Source organism: Solanum dulcamara, chromosome 5 (genome assembly GCF_947179165.1).
Source record: "Solanum dulcamara chromosome 5, daSolDulc1.2, whole genome shotgun sequence".
NCBI classification, from domain to species: domain Eukaryota; kingdom Viridiplantae; phylum Streptophyta; class Magnoliopsida; order Solanales; family Solanaceae; genus Solanum; species Solanum dulcamara.
Genome location: NC_077241.1, coordinates 943,887 through 963,456, shown reverse-complemented (window position 1 = coordinate 963,456; position 19,570 = coordinate 943,887). Strand labels below are relative to the sequence as shown.

The following is a 19,570-nucleotide window of genomic DNA, read 5'->3' as shown; positions in this document are numbered from 1 at the left end:
AAACCAGTGGAAGCACAATTCACCAGTTGGAACGAACATAAAAAAACAAATCAAAAATAGAATAGCAAATCATCCAGAGCAAGTGTTTTGCCAAGGCAATCTGAATGAACCATAAGAACTCCTAATTAAGGTCTGAGTCTCCCAATCCAAGCAACATTGACTTCATCTCAAGCAGAACCTTCTTGAAGTGATCAACTAACCAATTGAAAGAGAATCTAGACTAGTGTATAATTTTAACCCATTTACTTTGTTAGGTGATTGCCAAAACTGCACTGCACATCTTCAAAACACAGGGAGGAGGATTTGATATGTTGATATTAAGAAAGATCGAGATTAGGAAAACTATCATGCATGAATACTTGCAACATTACCAAGAAAGTCAGGGGAAGGAAAAGTTCAATCTTGCTGCCAGCTAGTCATTTAGGTTCTTCTTAGCAGGTCATTCAACAGAACTGTTAAACTTACTACGATTTCACCAAACTATTGCAAACAACAGACCAAGAATAATTATTAATTACATAAGTAGCCCCACATTGAAGAACAGAAACATCAAGAATAAATGTGGAGAAGAATTTGAAGGTCAATTCTGAGACAAGGAAAACCTAGCAAAAAATGAAATGATGAAATATTAAACAAAAATGTGTAAACTGGAATCAATCGCAAGTCAACATGTAAATCTTTTTGCACTAGTTTCCGATTCCTTTTTTTAAGGACTCGAAGCTGTTTATTTCCCCTTTTTGTCCCGTGTTAGAAGTCACATGCAGATTACAACACACGACTGGTAACCTTTAAACAGCTATAAGAGAAATCTGATCAGAAAGATAAAAGTTGAAAAGAGAACTCTTACTAATTGCAGAAACTCATTCCAGGAAAAAAGAGACACTCCAAGCTTTTCAACCTCATCCTTTTGTTGAGGAGTGACTTCCCCAAAACTCACAACCGCTGGTGATAAAGAAAAGGAAACAATTGCCATTAACATGATGTTTTTCATCACTTCTGAAAAAGAAACTAAATTACAGCTGACTTACTCTTCAAGTACTTCGCAGCATTTGGAAATGTTTTCAAAAGCTGAAAAGGAATAAGAGGACATTCTAGTAAAAATCACACCCCTGAATGTTCAAGAACATAGCTCCAAATTTAACACTAGTAAACTTCTTAACGTACAATCTCTTGGAAAAGTTATTCTTGAAAGGTCTCTTGTCAATTATCCTATTTATTGGAGCAATTTTTTTCTGAAAGCTATTCTAATCAAAAGTTCTGAAAAAATAATGTTCAAGTCTGAAACATTTACATATTTTAAGACAGCATAGAAATTCAAACAGATGATACTTTGTCCTGCATGGGTGAGTTAATTTCACTTCCACGCGTGATATATCAATGAAACTTGAGTAGAAAGTCATGTATACCTAGCATGGGGATCAAAATGCTTAAAGAATCCCAGACATGATGTTTGAGAAGTTGATAGAATATGTCTATCAAAGGTTCAACTCCTAAAATGCATACCTCGGGAACTTTTTTCTCCTCAACAAAAGCAATTGCAACCTCTGCATGGGAAATGATAAATTCCACTGCACCAGCACCTGAAGAGTATAAAAAAGATAGTTACTAAATATTAGTTACATTATACATCGGCATGAGAGTCCTCCTTCTAAGAAAGAAACTGAAAAATAAAAGGGCATAAAGGGGGAAGCCCGGTGCACTAAGCTCCCGCTATGCGCAGGGTCCGGGGAAGGGCCCGACTACAAGGGTCTATTGTGACTGGTAAATGTGATAGCCTCTTGGTAGTCAAACTCCACCATCATGCATCGCATTTCAATGAGCCTAGGACATTTCTATTATGTTTAAGAGTACCACCAGGAATAATAAATTCTATCACAAGGAGAGCATGTAACCACTATTCACACAAAGGAAAATGCATACCCAAGGTGTCGTACAGAGGGACACAGTAAAGTCCATGAGCATTGCATGCCTGCACTAAAAAGTTGCTATCAGAGACAATAAGAATTACAGACGATGTCTAATTTCTAACGTCTACGCTACCAAACAATAGATAGTATACACAGCAACAAATAAAAGTGAGCAGAGAAGATAGGATCACAAAAATATGAAACCCAGATAAACTGCAAGTGAACTTGGAAATAAGAGCAGTGAGAGGCGGTTTATTTCCTTCTCAGGTAATGTAAATTGAATTGTATTTATACAAATATATCGTACTTTATTTTAAGGAATCAACTGTCATCCTTATTGTGGCAGAAATTCCAAACAATTTAATAATCTAGATGTAGTCCAAAGATCTGTTTCTTTATTTCATAGAACAAAAAGTCATCCATATTATGGAAGAATACTGATAATTTTAGAGCATTAACGGAAAGCATAGAAAAAAAAAAGAGGACTGGTATAGCAAAACGGATATATGTGATAAAATTTAACAAATTGAAGGATCCAGAATCCAAATTGAATTAAAAAAATAAATGTTACCAAAAGGAAGCACAAAAAAAACCATAAGTTGAAAAGTAGGTACACAACTCATGAAAATTCTGAAGGGAGGAAAACTATGCTCAATTCAAAGAAATGGACTTGTTGATATCACACAATTGAATGGACAACCAATATTTACATATAGTAGAAACTTGTAAATGTAATAACTAAGCCAATAAGATCCTCATTTAGAGGTAAAAAGGATGTCCTTAATGAGTCCTAAACTCACGTTCTTATCAGTATTTGATAATGCTTAAAGTGGTGTGTTTTCATGTCAATGAAGATCTTTGATTGAATAACTTATAAAAGTGTTTAGACAAGTGATCATTCAAATAAGCTTAGTATTAAAAAAATGAGAGAAAAATAGATGTGACATGTAGCTTTCAAAAATTTATCGCTAGCATCTTCAAGAATAGAAAAGATAGCCGGAAAGAACAACTGATTAGTAGACGTTCAATCCAAACATCATCATGCTATGAGTAAAGATGTCCATGTGTGACAAGAAGAATTTTACGAAAAGAATTTCTTTGTCATAGATGTTTGATCTCAATGGGGACCAGATAACTAACCAAAAATAAAAGAAAAAGAAACAAATAACATGAAACACTCCAGACACACACAAATCAAGCAACAGAAACGGGCAATACCTCCATGCTGATAATCCACTCAGTGCAATTGGCACCAAAAATACCACATTTTCCTCCCTAACATAAGAAGTCAAATTAACAGGAGGTAAGGTACTAATTGAAATGAATACTCACAGGGATGAGCAATAAGAAACAGACAACGTATATCAACAGTGAAACTACAAAAATAAACAAAGGACAAAGAGACACATGAATTACTAAAAGGATAAGAACAACATACCTCAATGATGGGGAAAATGAACAGTCAAGGAGGATGAAATCCACATCTAAATATGTAACTAAACTTGTGTACTCCAAAGTGCTGAAAAAGTGCATTAAAAGGTGCCTACCGTTTCTTGAGAGCCCAAGTGGACCTTCGAGTAAGGGGCGCATTGATTTTTAATTGGCTCCTAATCCTATTAGAGCTAGGCAACAAACAAAAAGCAAAATCCACTAGCAACAGTAATCAATGATGAAACTTTATCATTAGCGTTCTTCTCTCGTCTGCCAATTTATCAGCATAATACCATATAGAGTTGGGAACTTACTTTTTCTACACCACAGTTCCGGATGGAGTTCCCTACTTTTATGGCAATGTCATACACTTCTTTGTAAGTCTTCCACACATACTTTCCAGGCTGAAGATAAGAGCAACAAATGCAAAAATCAGCTAACATGAATTCAGAAAACAGAATCCTTCTGGAAGTTGAAAGTAATGCATAATACTTAAGTAAAATATACCTTCCCATCCACAATCATACGGTGGCCAAGCATTCGGTTGTTAGGATATTTCTCCACTGACAAACTGTCACATAGACAAGAAAACATCTTTAAGTTCTAATATTAGAAAGTAAATTTTTATAAGCACCATTATCAACTAAAAGTAGTTGTCATGGGTTCCTCTACAATCAAAGATCAAAATTTAGAAGAGTAACATTAACAACAATGCTACATCATGCCAAAGGCTAATGCAAGTTCAGTACAATGACAAGCTTTTGCATGAACTTTTTATTCTGAATAAAAGAGTATTGTACATATAAAGCTCAACTGTTTAAGGCTGTAACTTAGCATTAGAGTAAAGTATATTAGAAGTGATATGGTTTTAAAAGTTACGCCTAATTTATTTAGAAATTATTTTCACTAAAGAAAGAGTAGAAGGTGTGTCATAACTCTAAGCAGCCTCTCTGGAAACCACACAATTAGAAGTATCATAAGCAGAGTTCTGTTAAAGGGTTTTCTCGGGAACTGGCAAATAATAGCTGAGATTAACCGAGTAGTCATCATGTGCATGTGAGGTAGCATAGATAGAATGACAACGACACCATAGACACATGTTTTCTGGTAACATGAACTGAGTGATATTTCTGGTTCAAGAGTACTCAACAAATGTATGTCTTATAATTCTTAAGGCAGTATGATGTCTTTGATGTGTCAAGTGTATCTATCCTCCACATTTGCCATTTAGTATTTGAAAGCAAGCTTTTGTGTACATAATAACAGCCAAAAGGCGGAGATAGCTACTTTTTTACCTGAATTAAGGAGACGATTTTGCAAAAAGGAAAAAAGAAAAATCAAAATCAATTCGGGAACAACTCATTACTCATCACGCATATGAAAAGACACCTTTATTGCAACACTAAATCAATACGTTCAGACATAGTATTCTTTTGTCTCAATTTACAACATACTCTTCCTTTATGAGATGTCCGAAATGTCGACACCATTCTGTTTCCATACAACTTTTTATTAGCCTTTCTTAAATATTGGAGTGACAAATTTTTCTATCAAATTAACTTTTCAACTATTATTCTAACATTTTCCTCCACTATCATTAACATATATGTACAAGTCAAAATAACACCTTAGGTTCCATATGAAACAAAGGGAATAACCTTATCTTACCAAAATAATTAGTAAAAGTGAAGATTTTGAAGTACTCATCACATATATAAAGCTAAAATACTACACTTCTAGTTTTTTGATGACCATAATATTCTGGTCAGGTTTCGTGCACCTCGACTAATTCCACAGACCACCTGCCACCTGCCATCAGCAACAGGTCCCCAGGTAACTTTGTCCACCAATGTTAGAAGCCTAGAACAGATGGAAAGAAGTTTTTTTGTCTCTACCAGGATTTGAATCTGACCTATCATTCTTAAACCACTTCATTGACCATTGACCACTAGGCCACACTCATGGTTGCAAAATACTACACTTTTTCTCTTTGGAAACTAAACTAATGAGAGGCAGAGCTAGAAGCCCGAGTAAGATTTCGGTAGAACCTAGAAGCTTTTGCTCAAATAATATATTTGTGTCAAAATTTTTATTAAATATGTATTAATATTAAGTTCAGAGTAAAATTTTGAACACTTCAATAGTCGTTTTAGAATCCAAAATCCATAAGATTGAAATTCTGGCCCGCCTGTGAATTCAATAAATTCAAAGGTAGATATTAAAATCAGATCAATCAAATTACAAGGCGAAATGTGAAAATCCACCTTGTGTGCGCGCAAAGGTGTGGCCTAGTGGTTAATTACCAGATATCCATACACCCAATAAATCACAAGCTAACCCGAACACCATGATTATTTCAAAAAAAAATCCACATGCAGTTTAATCAAAATTTTGCAGGAAATATACTTTGGTCTCGGTACAACACAAAAACTATTCTTTTTTTTAAAAGAAAAATGTTTTTTCCTCGATTAATTAATTAATAAATTATGTTACCTTAAATTGTTCGGAAAAATCTTACCGGAAAATATCCCAACAGCTGTCTAACCCTTCAATCGGAGATGGAAAACCGTCCTTCGCGAATACACTCCGATAAACCGGTCCGATTGACGGCTTTCCATCTTTCGCTGGCTTCGCCGGCTCCACTTCGATGATGAATCTCTCCGCCATCTCCTATTCCTCTGTATAAAAATTTCAAAAAAAATCACACAAATCGATAATCGTCAAATCGAGTGAAAAATAGTGCAATTTTCGCACAAATCGCCAGTATATATATAGTTTTTCACGCTTAATTTCACCAAATCGAGTGAAAAAATTAGTGCAATTTAGGTGAACGGATTAAATCTTAATACAGATTTTGATGAATTTTGTTAGTATATAAATGTGAGATTACGGCGAAAATGGGATTTTTGAGAACAGAATTACGAGTCTTACGGAGAAATTTTCAGTTTTGTGTGCACAATATACAACTGTTATATAGAGGAATATTCATCCATGCAGTTTAAACCATTTTGACGTACCAAGAACTTATATAATAAGTACATATTTGTACTAATCTCTCGTTATATGTAAATTTTTAAGAAATCGGATCATACGAGTTTATCGTATATAATTTTATCTTATATTTCTATTTGAAGAGTCAAATTATAAAAATCTACTATACATAATTTTATTGTATATTTCTGCATGGAGTTGTTTTTATAGCTCAAACATGTTATATTACCAAACTCTTATATTTAAGAATTAACTACGCTAAACATTCATATAATATAATTAGTTATGAATACAACTTTATAATATTAAAATCAAATTTTCATACCTTTTATATTAGGAATATTCTATACTTACACTCGTTATAGTGTATATTCGTAATTAAGCACATTAAATATAATTAGTACATAGATATTTGGTGTATTAACTCTATATTTAATTATCTATTTTAAACGCCCATGTAATATGCTTTAGTTTCACTTATACCTTATGGAGTCGTTTGGTTACTGGTTACAGACTTACAGTTATGCAGGTATTAGTTATGCAGGGTTTAGTTATGTAGGGTTTATTTATGCAAAATTTAGTTATGTAGGATTTATTTATGCAAGATTTAGTTATGCAGGTTTAATAATTTTTTTGGGTGTTGATTTGTTATGTTAAAAATTAATAAACATCTATTGAGCTTATTTTCATTCCAATACAAGTAGGTATTTACGTTAAAATGAGATTAGAACAAGTAATAACTAATTACCAAATTAAGTTAAGTTAATTACCAGATTAGAATAAGTAGTAATTAATTACCAGATTTAAATAGTGTTTAATGCAAGATCACACTGAAAACATGAATATAAAATACAACAGATACAAAGTAATATCAAGACTAGTCTAATTAAGATACTATGAATAATATGTTCCCAAAGATTGGATCTTCCCTCATCTTTTGTTAATATAGTACGAGACTTAAGAAGGTGTTTGGTGCTACTTTTATGTTGTTCTTTTACAGTCTAATTTACTGGACTGACAAGGATTTACATACTGACACTATGCATGTGAATTTTGGCAAATTACGTTTCCATTTTTGTTGTTTTTTCAAAAGTAATCAATCTGGTTAAATAAGCAATTGAGATTTGTGAAGCAACTTTTGGTACTATAACTGAGTTTTAATTCCTTTCAACACTCTATTTTGCTCCTTAATGGAGTAAAAAGTTAATTACCAGATTAAGCTTGATACGGATCGAGGCGAGCTCGATAGAGAGGTCGGAGAGCTGGTAAGAGAGAAGGTCGTAAAGATGGCGAGGAAGTAGGAAGAAGTAAAACGGAAGTGGAAGTGAGAGATCACCGGAGTTAAGAGAACAGTGACGTACGGCAACATCTTCATCATCAATTTCTATTTTTATTCAGGTATTAGTTATTCACGTATAATTTATTGCATCTTCTGTCCCGCATAAAATAATATATAAATTGACTCATAACTTATACACACATTAGTTATGTGAGTTTCTAATTTTCTAACCAAACATAGTATTATGTGTGTTGAATTTTATACTTTGCACAAAAATGCTACTGATAGAATATATGCGTCCACCACACGAGTTAGGGGACCAGGTCCCTTGACACAGTCAATTAACAGAATGCTCAAGAAACGGACAGCTAATGCAAGTAATGAACAAGACAAGAGTTTTACGTAGAAAAACTCCTTTCTCAAAGGAGAAACAACCACGACCTATCCAACAGAATTTCCAACCAATCTTCACTAGATGCAAGAGCAAAGTGATCTATTACAACCTATGTAACTAGATACAAATCCTCTTCATCCTTATGCTTGCAACATCCTATCACAAGACTTCGAGCGTAAGCAATATACTATTGCCCACTACTCCAACTCACTCTAGTTGACGTAGACTTCAACACTCCGATCAAGGCTAGCTCTAGCAATGACTCAAAAACTAAGAAATAAGACTATTGATCACTACACAACCATCCTTAGGTTAATGTAGACTTTTCTAACTACTTCAATGCTAACTCTAGCAAAGAAGTCACAATGACACAATATAGAGAGAAGTAATCAATATTCCTTTATATAATAGGAACTGATTTTACAATGTTTAGCACACTAGACTCAACATTACAACAAAGCAACAACCTAAAAACTATTCTTCAATAGTAGCTCGATCAGGTCCCATGCTGCCTTGAGGAAGTGCTCTTTCTTTTGAGCACACACACCACTTTTCTTTTGCCTTGTAAAAATGATGTATGAAAAGTAAGTTGTTTCATGTCCTAAAGATAGTATTTAGCATATGAACGAAACAACCAGTACCTTTTGATTGGCTGGACGTCTCTGTCCTTCAGCTGCTGCCCACCAACCACAACAGGTGGTGGCAATTTTTACAGCTGGAGCAGGTCGACCAGGTCCCCTGATCAGGTTCCATGGTTTGTAGTCTCTTCTGATTTGCCCACCAACCACAGTAGGTGGTGGCAGCTTTTACAGCTGGCTCCCATTTGGTATGTGACACACACCGATCATGGGACTAGGTCCGCCAATCAGGTCCCATGATTTGTTGATGCATCAAAACTTGAAATATAACAGCTATCAAATATGATAAAACTTATGTAATATTTTAAACATAAATAACTCGATCCTTATCCAGTAACCAAATGGCCCATATATGTTGTAAAGTTAAACGCTAAAACCTTTTATATTATGAAAGTTCTACATTTACACGATCTATTAGATATATCCCTGACAAAGCATATAAATAATTATTTTTAATATACTTAAGTTGTGCATATATCTAATAGGAGGTGTAAATGTAGAATTTCTATAGTTCAGAAATATAAGTATTTAATTGTAAAATGTAGCAGTCGAAATTGGGTCATATTAAAAGGATGTTTAGTTCAATAAACTTCAAATTTAAAAGTGTAAAAGGGTGTGACATAGTGATCAATGAAGTAGATGGAAAACCACGAGGTCTCAGGTTCAATTATGATTCCAATAGAGGCAAAAAAATATTAGATGATTTCTTCTCATTTTCAAATATTAATAGATAGAGTTATTCGATACATGTGCTAGTGTGGATAACACGTATCTCGTGAAATTAATTAAAGCATGCATAAATTAACCCTAACACCATAATTATCAAGAAAAACTTTAGATTTAAAAATACAACTTAGTTATATATCAAGATCTAGAAAAATAAAATATTATTCTCCTTTCTCTTCGAGTTTCAATATAAAATTCTAACAAAAACCAACTCAAATCTTCATCTCAAACTCTCAAAATTAATATATAAACTCCAAATAATATTCTCAATCATTTGCAATAACACTCAATCTAACTAAATAACAATTTTGCAAAATTTCAAATTTTGAATTTAAAGCTTTAACAGAATTGAACAATCATTCGAGAAAACTAAAACTTAAAAGTAGTTTATCCAAGAAAAAAATACATTTATAAGTATTAATCAAAACAAACATCATAACCAAAGTAATAATGTGATACAATGCAATAGGTAACAACCATCCAAACAAACTGTTAGTGAAAATTCTGACTCCACCATTGAAGGCCGGCAGATATCTGCAAAGGAAGAAACTCAAAAATAGAATTGTTTATTACAGCAACTACTCATCTTGTGCTGCAGTATATATTCTGGTCACCATTACAATTTTTATAGAATGCCTATATTCATTGTGAAAAATGAAACAACAACAACAACAACCCAGTAAAATCCCACAACGTGGGATCTGAATTGTGAAAAATGAAACAAAACAAAAAATGAATTACAGGTATGTTACTGATGGTATCTCTATGAATCTCTATAATTCTCAAGAATCATAAACTTGGTGGGAATAAAAGAGCTTCTGCCACGATTATCTCGAGTAATATAACTTTTAATTGTGGATACGCACCATCAATAACCAATAACTCGCGATCTGCTTGACCAATTTTTTTCTCCCTCAATCAAACGCGTTCATCGCCTCTTCTTGTTCTTTCTTCTTTTTACCTGTTTCTCTAAGCTTGCAATCCTTTGACCAAGAACAGAAGATGATGATGATGATGACGACGACGATGATAAACCTTGACTTGTGTGTTTTGATGCCACAGCAGGCGATGATTGCACGTGCTGTTGTGCTGTTAACTGCTTTTGCGCTGCAGCATATTTCTTGAGAGTTTCGAAAAATGGGAGTCCCGGTTTTTGTTCAGATTTAGGAGTGACAGGTATTATAGGAACGCCAAGAAACTTCTTAACTGCAGGTTTTTTAACCACTGACAAACAAGAAGACACAAGATTATAAGTGAAACATATTGACACGGAGATGAATGCTTCTGCAGGAAATGAACTAAAATCTACTAACCTAATCCATATGTGAGTGAAAATAGATTTGAGGTCATCCAATAGCAGAATACTGCCTGCAATGAAACAAGCGTGTCCTTAACGTTAATGGTCTTGATTCATCAACATATCGATATGACAAATGAAACAATAACCGAGCAAGAACTCAAATCAATTCCAAACACAAAGTACATAACATTTACAAGGATTATGTGGCACATAAAGAATTATCAAACAAACATGACAGCTCGCACACAACAAAAAAAACATTCAAAAGAGAAGTGAAAAGAGCTAGCATGCACAAAAGCGCATACAAAGGGATGAGAGCTACATGAACTCAATAAATACATCCAAGGATAAATTTCACCGACGAACAAACTTTTAGGTCACGAAGAAAGATCATTGCGATGATAAAATAGATCATGGATGAGACTAAGGAAAAGTAACACCCTTGGCATGTGGCATATATGAATCGTTGTAAAAACGTCAGCAACAGATAAAAGGAATAAGAGTTGGGATCGCAATTTGTGACACCATACATAAACCAAATACAAACATGAGTGCTGCAACTAAATAGGCATGGATTGAGACAGGTGAATTGTCTAGTTGGTCAATAATTAGTTTTCATGTTTGTAACTTGACTAATAATTATTGGGCACTCATTTTGTAATTCATATTACCGAGGACATGACTCTAGATAGGAAGGTGTGGAGGTCGCGTACTAGGGTAGAAGGTTAGTAGGGCAGAGTGTTGTCTTGCCTTGCTTTTGTTATCTATCGGCATTGCTTTTCGTATTAACTGGTATGCTTTCTTCATTGTTTTCTTCTTCTTTTACTTGGGTTTGATGCACTTAAGATAAGGGTGGTCTCTCTGAAACAGCCTCTCTACCTCCATGAAGTAGTGGTAAGATCTGCGTACACTCTACCCTCCCCATACTCCACTTAGTGGAATTTCACTGGGTATGTTGTTGTTGTTTATGTTTGTAACTTGACTACACCAAGAATAGTTATTAGGCACTCATGTTTGTAACTTGACTAATAGTGTAGTAAAAAGAACCAAATGCATATTAGTAAGTGTTGGAGTGGGTAAAAGCCTCACATTAAATGGGGATGACTGGTGGTGTGCTTATATGGACTTGGGCAATCCTCCCCTTATGAGCTAGCTTTTGGGGTTGCATTAGGCCTAGGTGCCATATCTTTTCAGTAAGACTCAGAAAAGAATGGCAGACCATCGAAGAAAAAGAATAAAGGGAAGAAAGCTATTTTATTCATCTAAATTTCCTCCATCAAACAGTCCATTAATCTTCAGAAAAGGAATCGCATCGCCACCCAATTCAAACATCACATTTAATTAATCTAAAAGGTAAACAGCTAATGATCGAACCTCCACAAGGCTCTGTTAATCTTTTCATTACTAAATATATGTTGCCACTCTTTTCTTATGCATGGTACGTAGTTATGAATGAAATGTTTAGGGATAGACTCAACAATCAAAAACGAAAGATAATGCATGTTCTCAATCAGGAAACCAGGAAAAAAAGAAGAAAATAACAGTTGGGCACGGGTAATATGAATTGAAAGCATATCTTTGTACTTCTGATGTACATAAGTTCTACCTCAGATTCCTCACAACGTAGACAAAGGATAGATACATGATAAAACCATTTTACATGAGTTGGTTTGGATCATTTACCTTGGGAAAACCAGCAGTAAATGGGATAGTTAACGCAGCAAAAGCCCGTGAGACATTTTTTATAGTTTTAGCTGAAGCATTTCCTTCCAATCCTTCTTGAGCATTGCACTGAGAAAGAATATATTCTGGTTAACAAAAATGGCCAGAAATTACATAAGTGTGAAGATATCTCGATAAAGAAGCAGGATCTGTTAACGACTAGTAAAGAACTGAGCTTGATATCAACATAAACAGGAATATCAAATCTTCATGCAGTTTCAGTATAGTCCCACAAAATAAATCAAATGTGGAAATTTGTGGGAGACATGCAAGCAAGTAACATAATTGTGGCATTACACCAGAGCCAGATTTAAAGGTGATAGAAAGCAAGCATTGTGGACCTAGAATAAAAAAGAGTCCAGTGACAAATCACCAGGAGGCATCTAATTGTTAAATTACACACATGAGCTTAAAACATTATTTCCCTGTTGATGCATAATTGCATTCAAGACGAACAAGCAATGTCCTGCCAAGTAGCATGCTTTAACAAGAGAAACTAAGATTCAATGCAGCAACATAAGTAATCAAGACTGTTAAGAGCTTGAGGTCAAAGCTCAAATTGCACAGAATTTTGGTCTCTAAATTTGCAATCGTTTCAATTAATATCTTTTTAGGAAAATTTACCCTAGCCGGTATTCCCCTTTTTATATTATCAACCGAATCTCTACTCTCGTTAATAAATAAAAATTAAAAGGGAAAGTTCTCCATACAACCTAAAACTGTAAACAGCATCATCAAGCTTCTGAAGTCATCCAGAATAATTCTCCATTAGAAAACAGAAAGAGGTATAGTCAATGAAGGCACCATAAAATAACGCACTGAAAAAAAAAAGGACAACTCACCTCCACCGTTATCCAGAAAGTCAATGCCGTCAAAACTGGGAAGATGTACATACTATCTGTAACAGTTAAATCAGTAAACCATAATACTCCTCCCTGTTTGAAAGAAGGGACTTTTTCCACCATGTTTGAAATCTGCATTTTAAGGTGATAAATATAGTCTTAAGCATGAAAATGTTTGGGAGGGAAATAGACAACAGAAAGGGGATAATCTTACAGCCATAAAGAAACTGACAAAGACTGGCCCTTGTATTAGAATTCCTTTTAAGGGAGTGAAGGGTGTAACTCCATATCTGCAAGAATGTCATAGATTACATAAGTCAATAATCATATGAAATAATCAACTCAAACCATCACTTCAATACAGGTACTATTATTATCATTTATAAAATCATGGCAATGCTAGAACGAGCCAGTGGTGAACCCAAAATTTTCAAGTCATGGTTGCTCAACTGTCTTTAATGTATTGTTGTATACTGCTTGAGATTGGGTGCTATAACTATAGTTTTACGTTATTACTCCCTCGCCCAATTTATGTGAAGGTGTTTGACTGGCACAAGGTTCAATCAAGAAAGAAAGACTTTTGAAAATTGTGGGCTAAAATAAGTCTCACATATTTGGGTAGCTATAAATCATCTCATTAGGGGTAAAATGGGGAGTTTAAAGTTGAATTATTACTAAATATAGAAAGGTTTCATTTTTTGGGGGACTGATTAAAAAGAAAAGTGTCACATAAATTGGGACGGGGGAGTACTATTTTCCTATATAAAAATCAAATGTTTGGGTTTAGACAAACAAGCACCCAAAAGAACATCGAAGGGAGCAACAAAAACCAGGAAAGACCAACTTCAGAACTAGTGAAGTAGGGTAAATGTCTAAAGGATCATCAGAACTGAACTTCTAAAAAATGGGAAGTTTCTAAATAAAAAATGGAATGGATATCCCAAAAGCCCATTTATATCTTTAGAAGTGTTGATTGATGACCTGTATACCAGTCTCAATCAAAAAGATTTCATTTTTTTTAGCCCCTCTTTAGAGTCCTGTAGGTGCAAATTGCAATTATAATCCTTTAAGAAGAGAAATTAAGATGATCAACTCTAACTATTTGCATGTCGAATCTACAGTATCAGGACAACCATTTAGAAGTTCAACTGTAGCGGAATGCAAAACGAATGTTAGAATAAGAGGAAAATGTACTCACTAATTAAAAAGTTAACCACAAAAGTAAATTTGCATAGCCTTTATGGGAGAAAAGAGAACAAGAAGATTTGTGGTGTATGCCTCCAAATGAGAAGCTAGCTATGTTTTATCAGCTACTTCTGGTGCAACTGAAACAAGTCATACATTAGTCGCTGGATAATTAACGAAAAGTTGCTTACTCCTTCATAGCTGCCTGCATTCTTTGTTGACCTTCAGCCACAGCTGCTGGAGCCATACCCTAGTAAAAAGGTAAAAAGTTTAATCAGGTAATTCTAGCATACTAGCTATTAGAAAAAAAATGTCATGAGAGTTCTATATAGTTTGTTACAAAGAGTCACGAGGTAGAGAACCAAATCAGTATGGATGCATCAATATATTCGCTAATTCATAAAAATATACAATAGATTTGTAGTTAGTACTTAAGAGATGATAATAAAAAGGGTGTAGAGTCTGAGAATATTGTAAGAAAGCATAAAGGCACAGTGCAATAATCAGTGAATTCTAAAGCAGTACTTAAAATCTCCAACTGGGTGACATAAACTAATAGGTATCTCATGGCTAAAAAGCATTACAATGAGGTCAAATAATGTAAGGTAATGGCTAGCTCTACCAAAAGGGACAAAAGAAAAGAATCATATTAAAACCTACCCTACTTTGCATCTCTTCGTTAATTTCATCCAGCTTTGGCTTCAGAATCTGCAGAAAACATGTTTGTTAATAAAATAAATGGGTGGACAGTAAATTCCACCCGAAAAAAGCGAAACAGGATGAGTAGCGAAGAAAAGCGAAATTAGAGAGATAATAGACCATGATAAATATGGAAACAACTATAATTCTTTAAAGGAAGATTTGATTCAGATGAGCAAATAGTAGGTCACTTCAACATTTTAACAAACTGTATAGTTCACGAGAACTCCGCCTAACTGAACTTCCAGAGAGCAGGTCTCACATCAAATAAAGAGAAATTGTGATAAGTTGATGACCAACATGAAATAGTCAAACCTTTAAGTATCTACTGAGCTAAGAGAAGAGAACCCAATCATCACTGCCTGCTTCAGATTAGATAGAAGCATAACCACCTTACTCCTTGACTTTGCAAAGGCATTTTTCATTTTGCAAAACATGGGTATGCCGAATAGAAGCAGTTTACCACAAATTTTGTGGAACGCCTCAAGTATCATCTGAGGTATCCCGTATCACTCCAATAAATGCTATAATAAAATGCTTTATATGACATGAAGGTAATAATGCTTGTTTTATGCAACTTTCAACTGGAAAACACATGTCATATGTTTGTACTTGCATGTAGCAGTTCCTACAAATGAACTGCTCACACTAAAATATGAAGACGTTTAAGGTTTGATTGAGCACTGCAAGGAGTTCTGTTACACCAATTAAAAATGGATTTTATTTGATAAACTTTCTACAAGGCACTACACTGTTTTTCACTTTGATTTATGATAGGTTACAACTTACAACCGTATTTTTAATGCAGGAATACTATCATGTATCTCGCTCAAAATTCATAGGCTCGTAGCTAGGACTTGTACTTAAAAAGCAAGATTCTCAACACAGCTGCTTCACAATTATATTTAGGAGCACAAAAGATGAAGAACAACTAAACAAAAAAACTACAAAAGAGTAGAAATGGAAGGCCTTCAGGTTAGGGTTTGCAAATGTCCTTCTGACCAATCAAGAAAGTCGGAAATCAATTGGACGCATTTTTTGTTGCGAACAATGTGAAGGTATATGAGGTGGGAAAAAAGCCTTTCCCTGGATCCTGGTATTAACTCAAAAAGAGCATTTAACCATCACCTGCTTTATTTGCCGAGCTTCCTCTTTTTTCTAAAACAACACCTTTGCCACCGGCCCACCGCTCAACTTAAATTTTTGACTTCACTTCCCACTTTCTTTCCTGAAACTTTGTGACAAACCAGTGTCCTAGATGGGCCTTAAGATCCTATTCTACGGTCACCAGTGCATTAAAAATGGTTACCAGAAACTACTTTAATAAGTTAATAAATAAACAAAGAGACACGTAAAAATACACTTGGAAAGGCTCCTTGAGCTTTTGAAATGACTTAGAATCCTTGCAGGTGTGGAAATAATTAACAGGAGTGCTTAAGCAAGGTAAAGGTTAAGATGCATTACAGAAAAACTTACCGCAAATTTTGAAGTAGCCTTGAGCTGATTAATCATTAATGGAAGAGTTACACATCGAATAACAATAGTTGTAGCGATAATTGATGCCCACCTGAAGAATATTCAAATTTCCAAAAAGAAGTGGTCAGTCATTTGTCATAACATAAAGCACAAGTTGATTTTAACTTGTCAGTGTTACATTACAACCAAGACAGAAACAAACTGTGTATGTTAAGGTTTCCTAAGGCATTTCAGATGAAATAATTCCTCCATCTGTTGAAATTCTGAGAATAACTCTCAAAAACAAAAAGTAAAAGCACCTTAAAGTTAAAACAAGAAAAGAGAGAACTTCAACGTAAGTAAATAGATTCATAAACCTTTTTCTTCACGACATAAAAGACTTCTGGAACATGTTTCCTTTCCCTCTTTAATCCCAAAAAAAAGGGGAATGAGTTGTTTATTGATCAAGCATGTATTTGGTATGGAAGAAAATATTTTCCATGTTTAGTTGGTATCAAAATTTTTGAAAAATACTTTCTCTAGCTAAGCAAGTTACTTAAGAATGGGAAAAATGACTTCACGAGTGAAAGTAGGAAAAACAAGTTCCATGAGTGGCATCTCATTCTACCCCCATCCTACAACACACCCAATCCCACCCCAACCCCCCATAGCCCCCACCTCACACTTCTACCCCCTACCCTCCCCTTTATAGCATTTGCATAAATTTTATATAAATACTTTTGGGACAATATTTTCTACTTGCTTACCAAATACCATAAAACATGAGAAAACAACTTATTTTCCAAAAAAAAAAACACATTTTCTTTCATACCAAATACACCCCAGCTATCCCTCAAATTTATTAAACCAGGAATAACTATACCGCTCTCTTTCCTCTACACTACTGCATCAATTGAAACAAGAAATATCATGCAAAACTTACCAATCAAACCCGGTAAAAATATGAACATAATTGATCAAATACTGCAATGCCTTCACTGGCAAAAACGAGTCTGCAGCAGCAATTGCCACCTCATTCACTGCTGGAACTTGAGAAGCTACTGCTTCAACAGCCTTATCAGCCAGCTCAGCAACCTCACTGATGTACTCTATCTTCTCTGCTCCCCCACCAACACTACTAGACATATTCCTGGTAAACATAGACCCCGAGTTCATTGGGATCATGAGGTGTGAAGGGAAAAATCTCCGATCTTGAAATGGGTTCTTAGAGCCATGAAAACTGTTAATTCCACCTCTGCCGTAATGGGGTTGAAAAAAACTGGAAACTCTTGGATTTTCACAACTGGGTAATTCGTGGGTATTACGATCATCATCGTGGGTGTAATAAATTGCTGGAGCAACTCCTTTTGGCTGATAAAGAAACTTAGCTCTTGTTGTTAAACTTCGCCTATAAGCCATTCGATTTGCTTCCTTCAAAATATGAAACTTTTTTAGCTGAACAAATTAGTAATTCAAACACCAACCAAAGACTACAACAACAACACACCCAGTATAATCAGTGGCAGTATAATCAGTGGTGGTGGAGTCAAAATTTTCACTAAGGGAGGTTAAAATATGAAGAAGTAAACACACAAAAAAGTCGAAGGGTTCCAATATCTACTATATATACATAAGAATAATTTCAACCATGTATAAATAGTATAATTTTTTGCCGAAGTGGGTTCAAATGAACACCCTCGGCCTACCTAGCTCCACCTTTAGTATAAGCCCACAAGAGGGGGTCTTGGGATGGTAGTATGTACGCAAACCTTACTCTACTTTACGAAGGTAAATAGACTGTTTTTTATAGACCCTCGGCTCAAGAAAGAGTACACCTTTATAATCATTCAGTAGACCCTCGACTCAAGAAAGACTACACCTTTATAATCATTCAGTAGACCCTCGTCTCAAGAAAGACTACACCTTTACAATCATTCTGATAGACCCTCGGCTCAAGTAAGACTACACCTTTATAATCATTTAGCAATTATGAGGCACAGAAAATACAAAATGATTGAAGAATACCAAAATAACACTACTCGAATCCAGTTATACTCAAATTAGTAATTCAAACACCAAAGACTACTGCAACAACAACAACATACCCAGTATAATCCCACTAAGTGAGGTTTTGGGTAGTGTGTAAGCAACCTTACCCCTTGGAGAGGCCGGTTTCTGACAGCCCTCAGCTCAAGAAAGACTAAACCTTTATAATCATTCAGCAATTATGAGGCACAGAAAATACAAAATAATTGGAGAATACCAAAGAAATAATACTCGGATCCAAGTTAAACTCAAATTCAAGATCCCCATTTGGGGAAAAATAAAAATAATTAAACTGGTGCTTCCATTGATTGAATTTGGCGATGGATACAAATTTAATAATACAAAAGAAGAAGAGTAAAGATTAACGACTTACAGTTAAATGCTATGGTTGGAGTTGGATTCAACAAGCAACTGAAACAGGGAAGAGGGTTTTAGGCGTGGGTGGGGTTTAAGGGAACTTCATATGTTAGTTTGACGTCAACAGTAGAAAGAAAAATTTAATCAAATATCTACAAAGTCTCGTCCGAATTTCACTAGATTATTATTGTATCTCGAAACTCTCGTCAAATCCTAAAATATGCTATTGAGGAGAAAACCTCTTACTTCTTTTGTCGATGTTATACAATTTATGTATATATATATATATAATTAAAAGGAAGAAAGTGTCAACATAAAATAAAGATATATGATAATTTTAGAACAAAAATAATTAATTAGTTATAATTAATTATCTTTTGTCTTTAATATTATTTAGTTTTTTCAACAATTTTGATAGTTACCATTTATTTTACAGTTTTATAATTATTTTAATCTCTTACAATATTTTGTAAATTCATATTCTGGTAGTTTTTTAATTATAGTACTTGCCTAATGGGTATCTATTTAAATATAATATTTAAATACATTTCAAATCGTTTTTAAAGACAAAAGCAGAAAAAGTTAATTATTTAATTAA

General features: G+C 34.4%; 2 protein-coding genes across 3 annotated transcripts in view; both read right to left on the bottom strand.

Annotated features, from left to right (window-relative positions):
- LOC129888662 (long chain acyl-CoA synthetase 4-like) overlaps nucleotides 1–6,332 on the bottom strand; it is a 33,701-nt gene extending 27,369 nt beyond the window's left edge. Inside the window, exons 1-9 of the mRNA XM_055963613.1 lie at nucleotides 6,270–6,332; nucleotides 5,857–6,016; nucleotides 3,846–3,909; nucleotides 3,653–3,742; nucleotides 3,126–3,182; nucleotides 1,921–1,969; nucleotides 1,504–1,580; nucleotides 1,029–1,068; nucleotides 848–942 (exon numbers count right to left, since the gene is read on the bottom strand). Coding sequence (XP_055819588.1) covers nucleotides 848–942; nucleotides 1,029–1,068; nucleotides 1,504–1,580; nucleotides 1,921–1,969; nucleotides 3,126–3,182; nucleotides 3,653–3,742; nucleotides 3,846–3,909; nucleotides 5,857–6,005 — 621 coding nt within the window. The 5' untranslated portion in view covers nucleotides 6,006–6,016; nucleotides 6,270–6,332. The remainder of the gene's footprint in view (nucleotides 1–847; nucleotides 943–1,028; nucleotides 1,069–1,503; nucleotides 1,581–1,920; nucleotides 1,970–3,125; nucleotides 3,183–3,652; nucleotides 3,743–3,845; nucleotides 3,910–5,856; nucleotides 6,017–6,269) is intronic.
- Nucleotides 6,333–9,783: 3,451 nt separating this feature from the next.
- On the bottom strand, nucleotides 9,784–19,153 carry LOC129888661 (mitochondrial inner membrane protein OXA1-like). Of its 2 annotated transcripts, none has more exons than XM_055963612.1 (10): nucleotides 18,989–19,153; nucleotides 17,513–17,996; nucleotides 16,591–16,681; nucleotides 15,076–15,123; nucleotides 14,607–14,665; nucleotides 13,445–13,520; nucleotides 13,231–13,362; nucleotides 12,350–12,457; nucleotides 10,680–10,734; nucleotides 9,784–10,590 (listed from the first exon to the last, which is right to left on the bottom strand). In XM_055963612.1, exons 2-10 carry the CDS (start codon nucleotides 17,986–17,988, stop codon nucleotides 10,295–10,297), a joined length of 1,341 nt encoding a protein of 446 aa, XP_055819587.1. In that variant the 5' UTR covers nucleotides 17,989–17,996; nucleotides 18,989–19,153; the 3' UTR covers nucleotides 9,784–10,294. The 2 variants fall into 2 exon arrangements, with proteins under 2 accessions (XP_055819587.1, XP_055819586.1); XM_055963611.1 differs by having other exon boundaries at nucleotides 17,513–18,000; nucleotides 18,989–19,152.
- Between the last annotated feature and the right edge of the window lie 417 nt (nucleotides 19,154–19,570).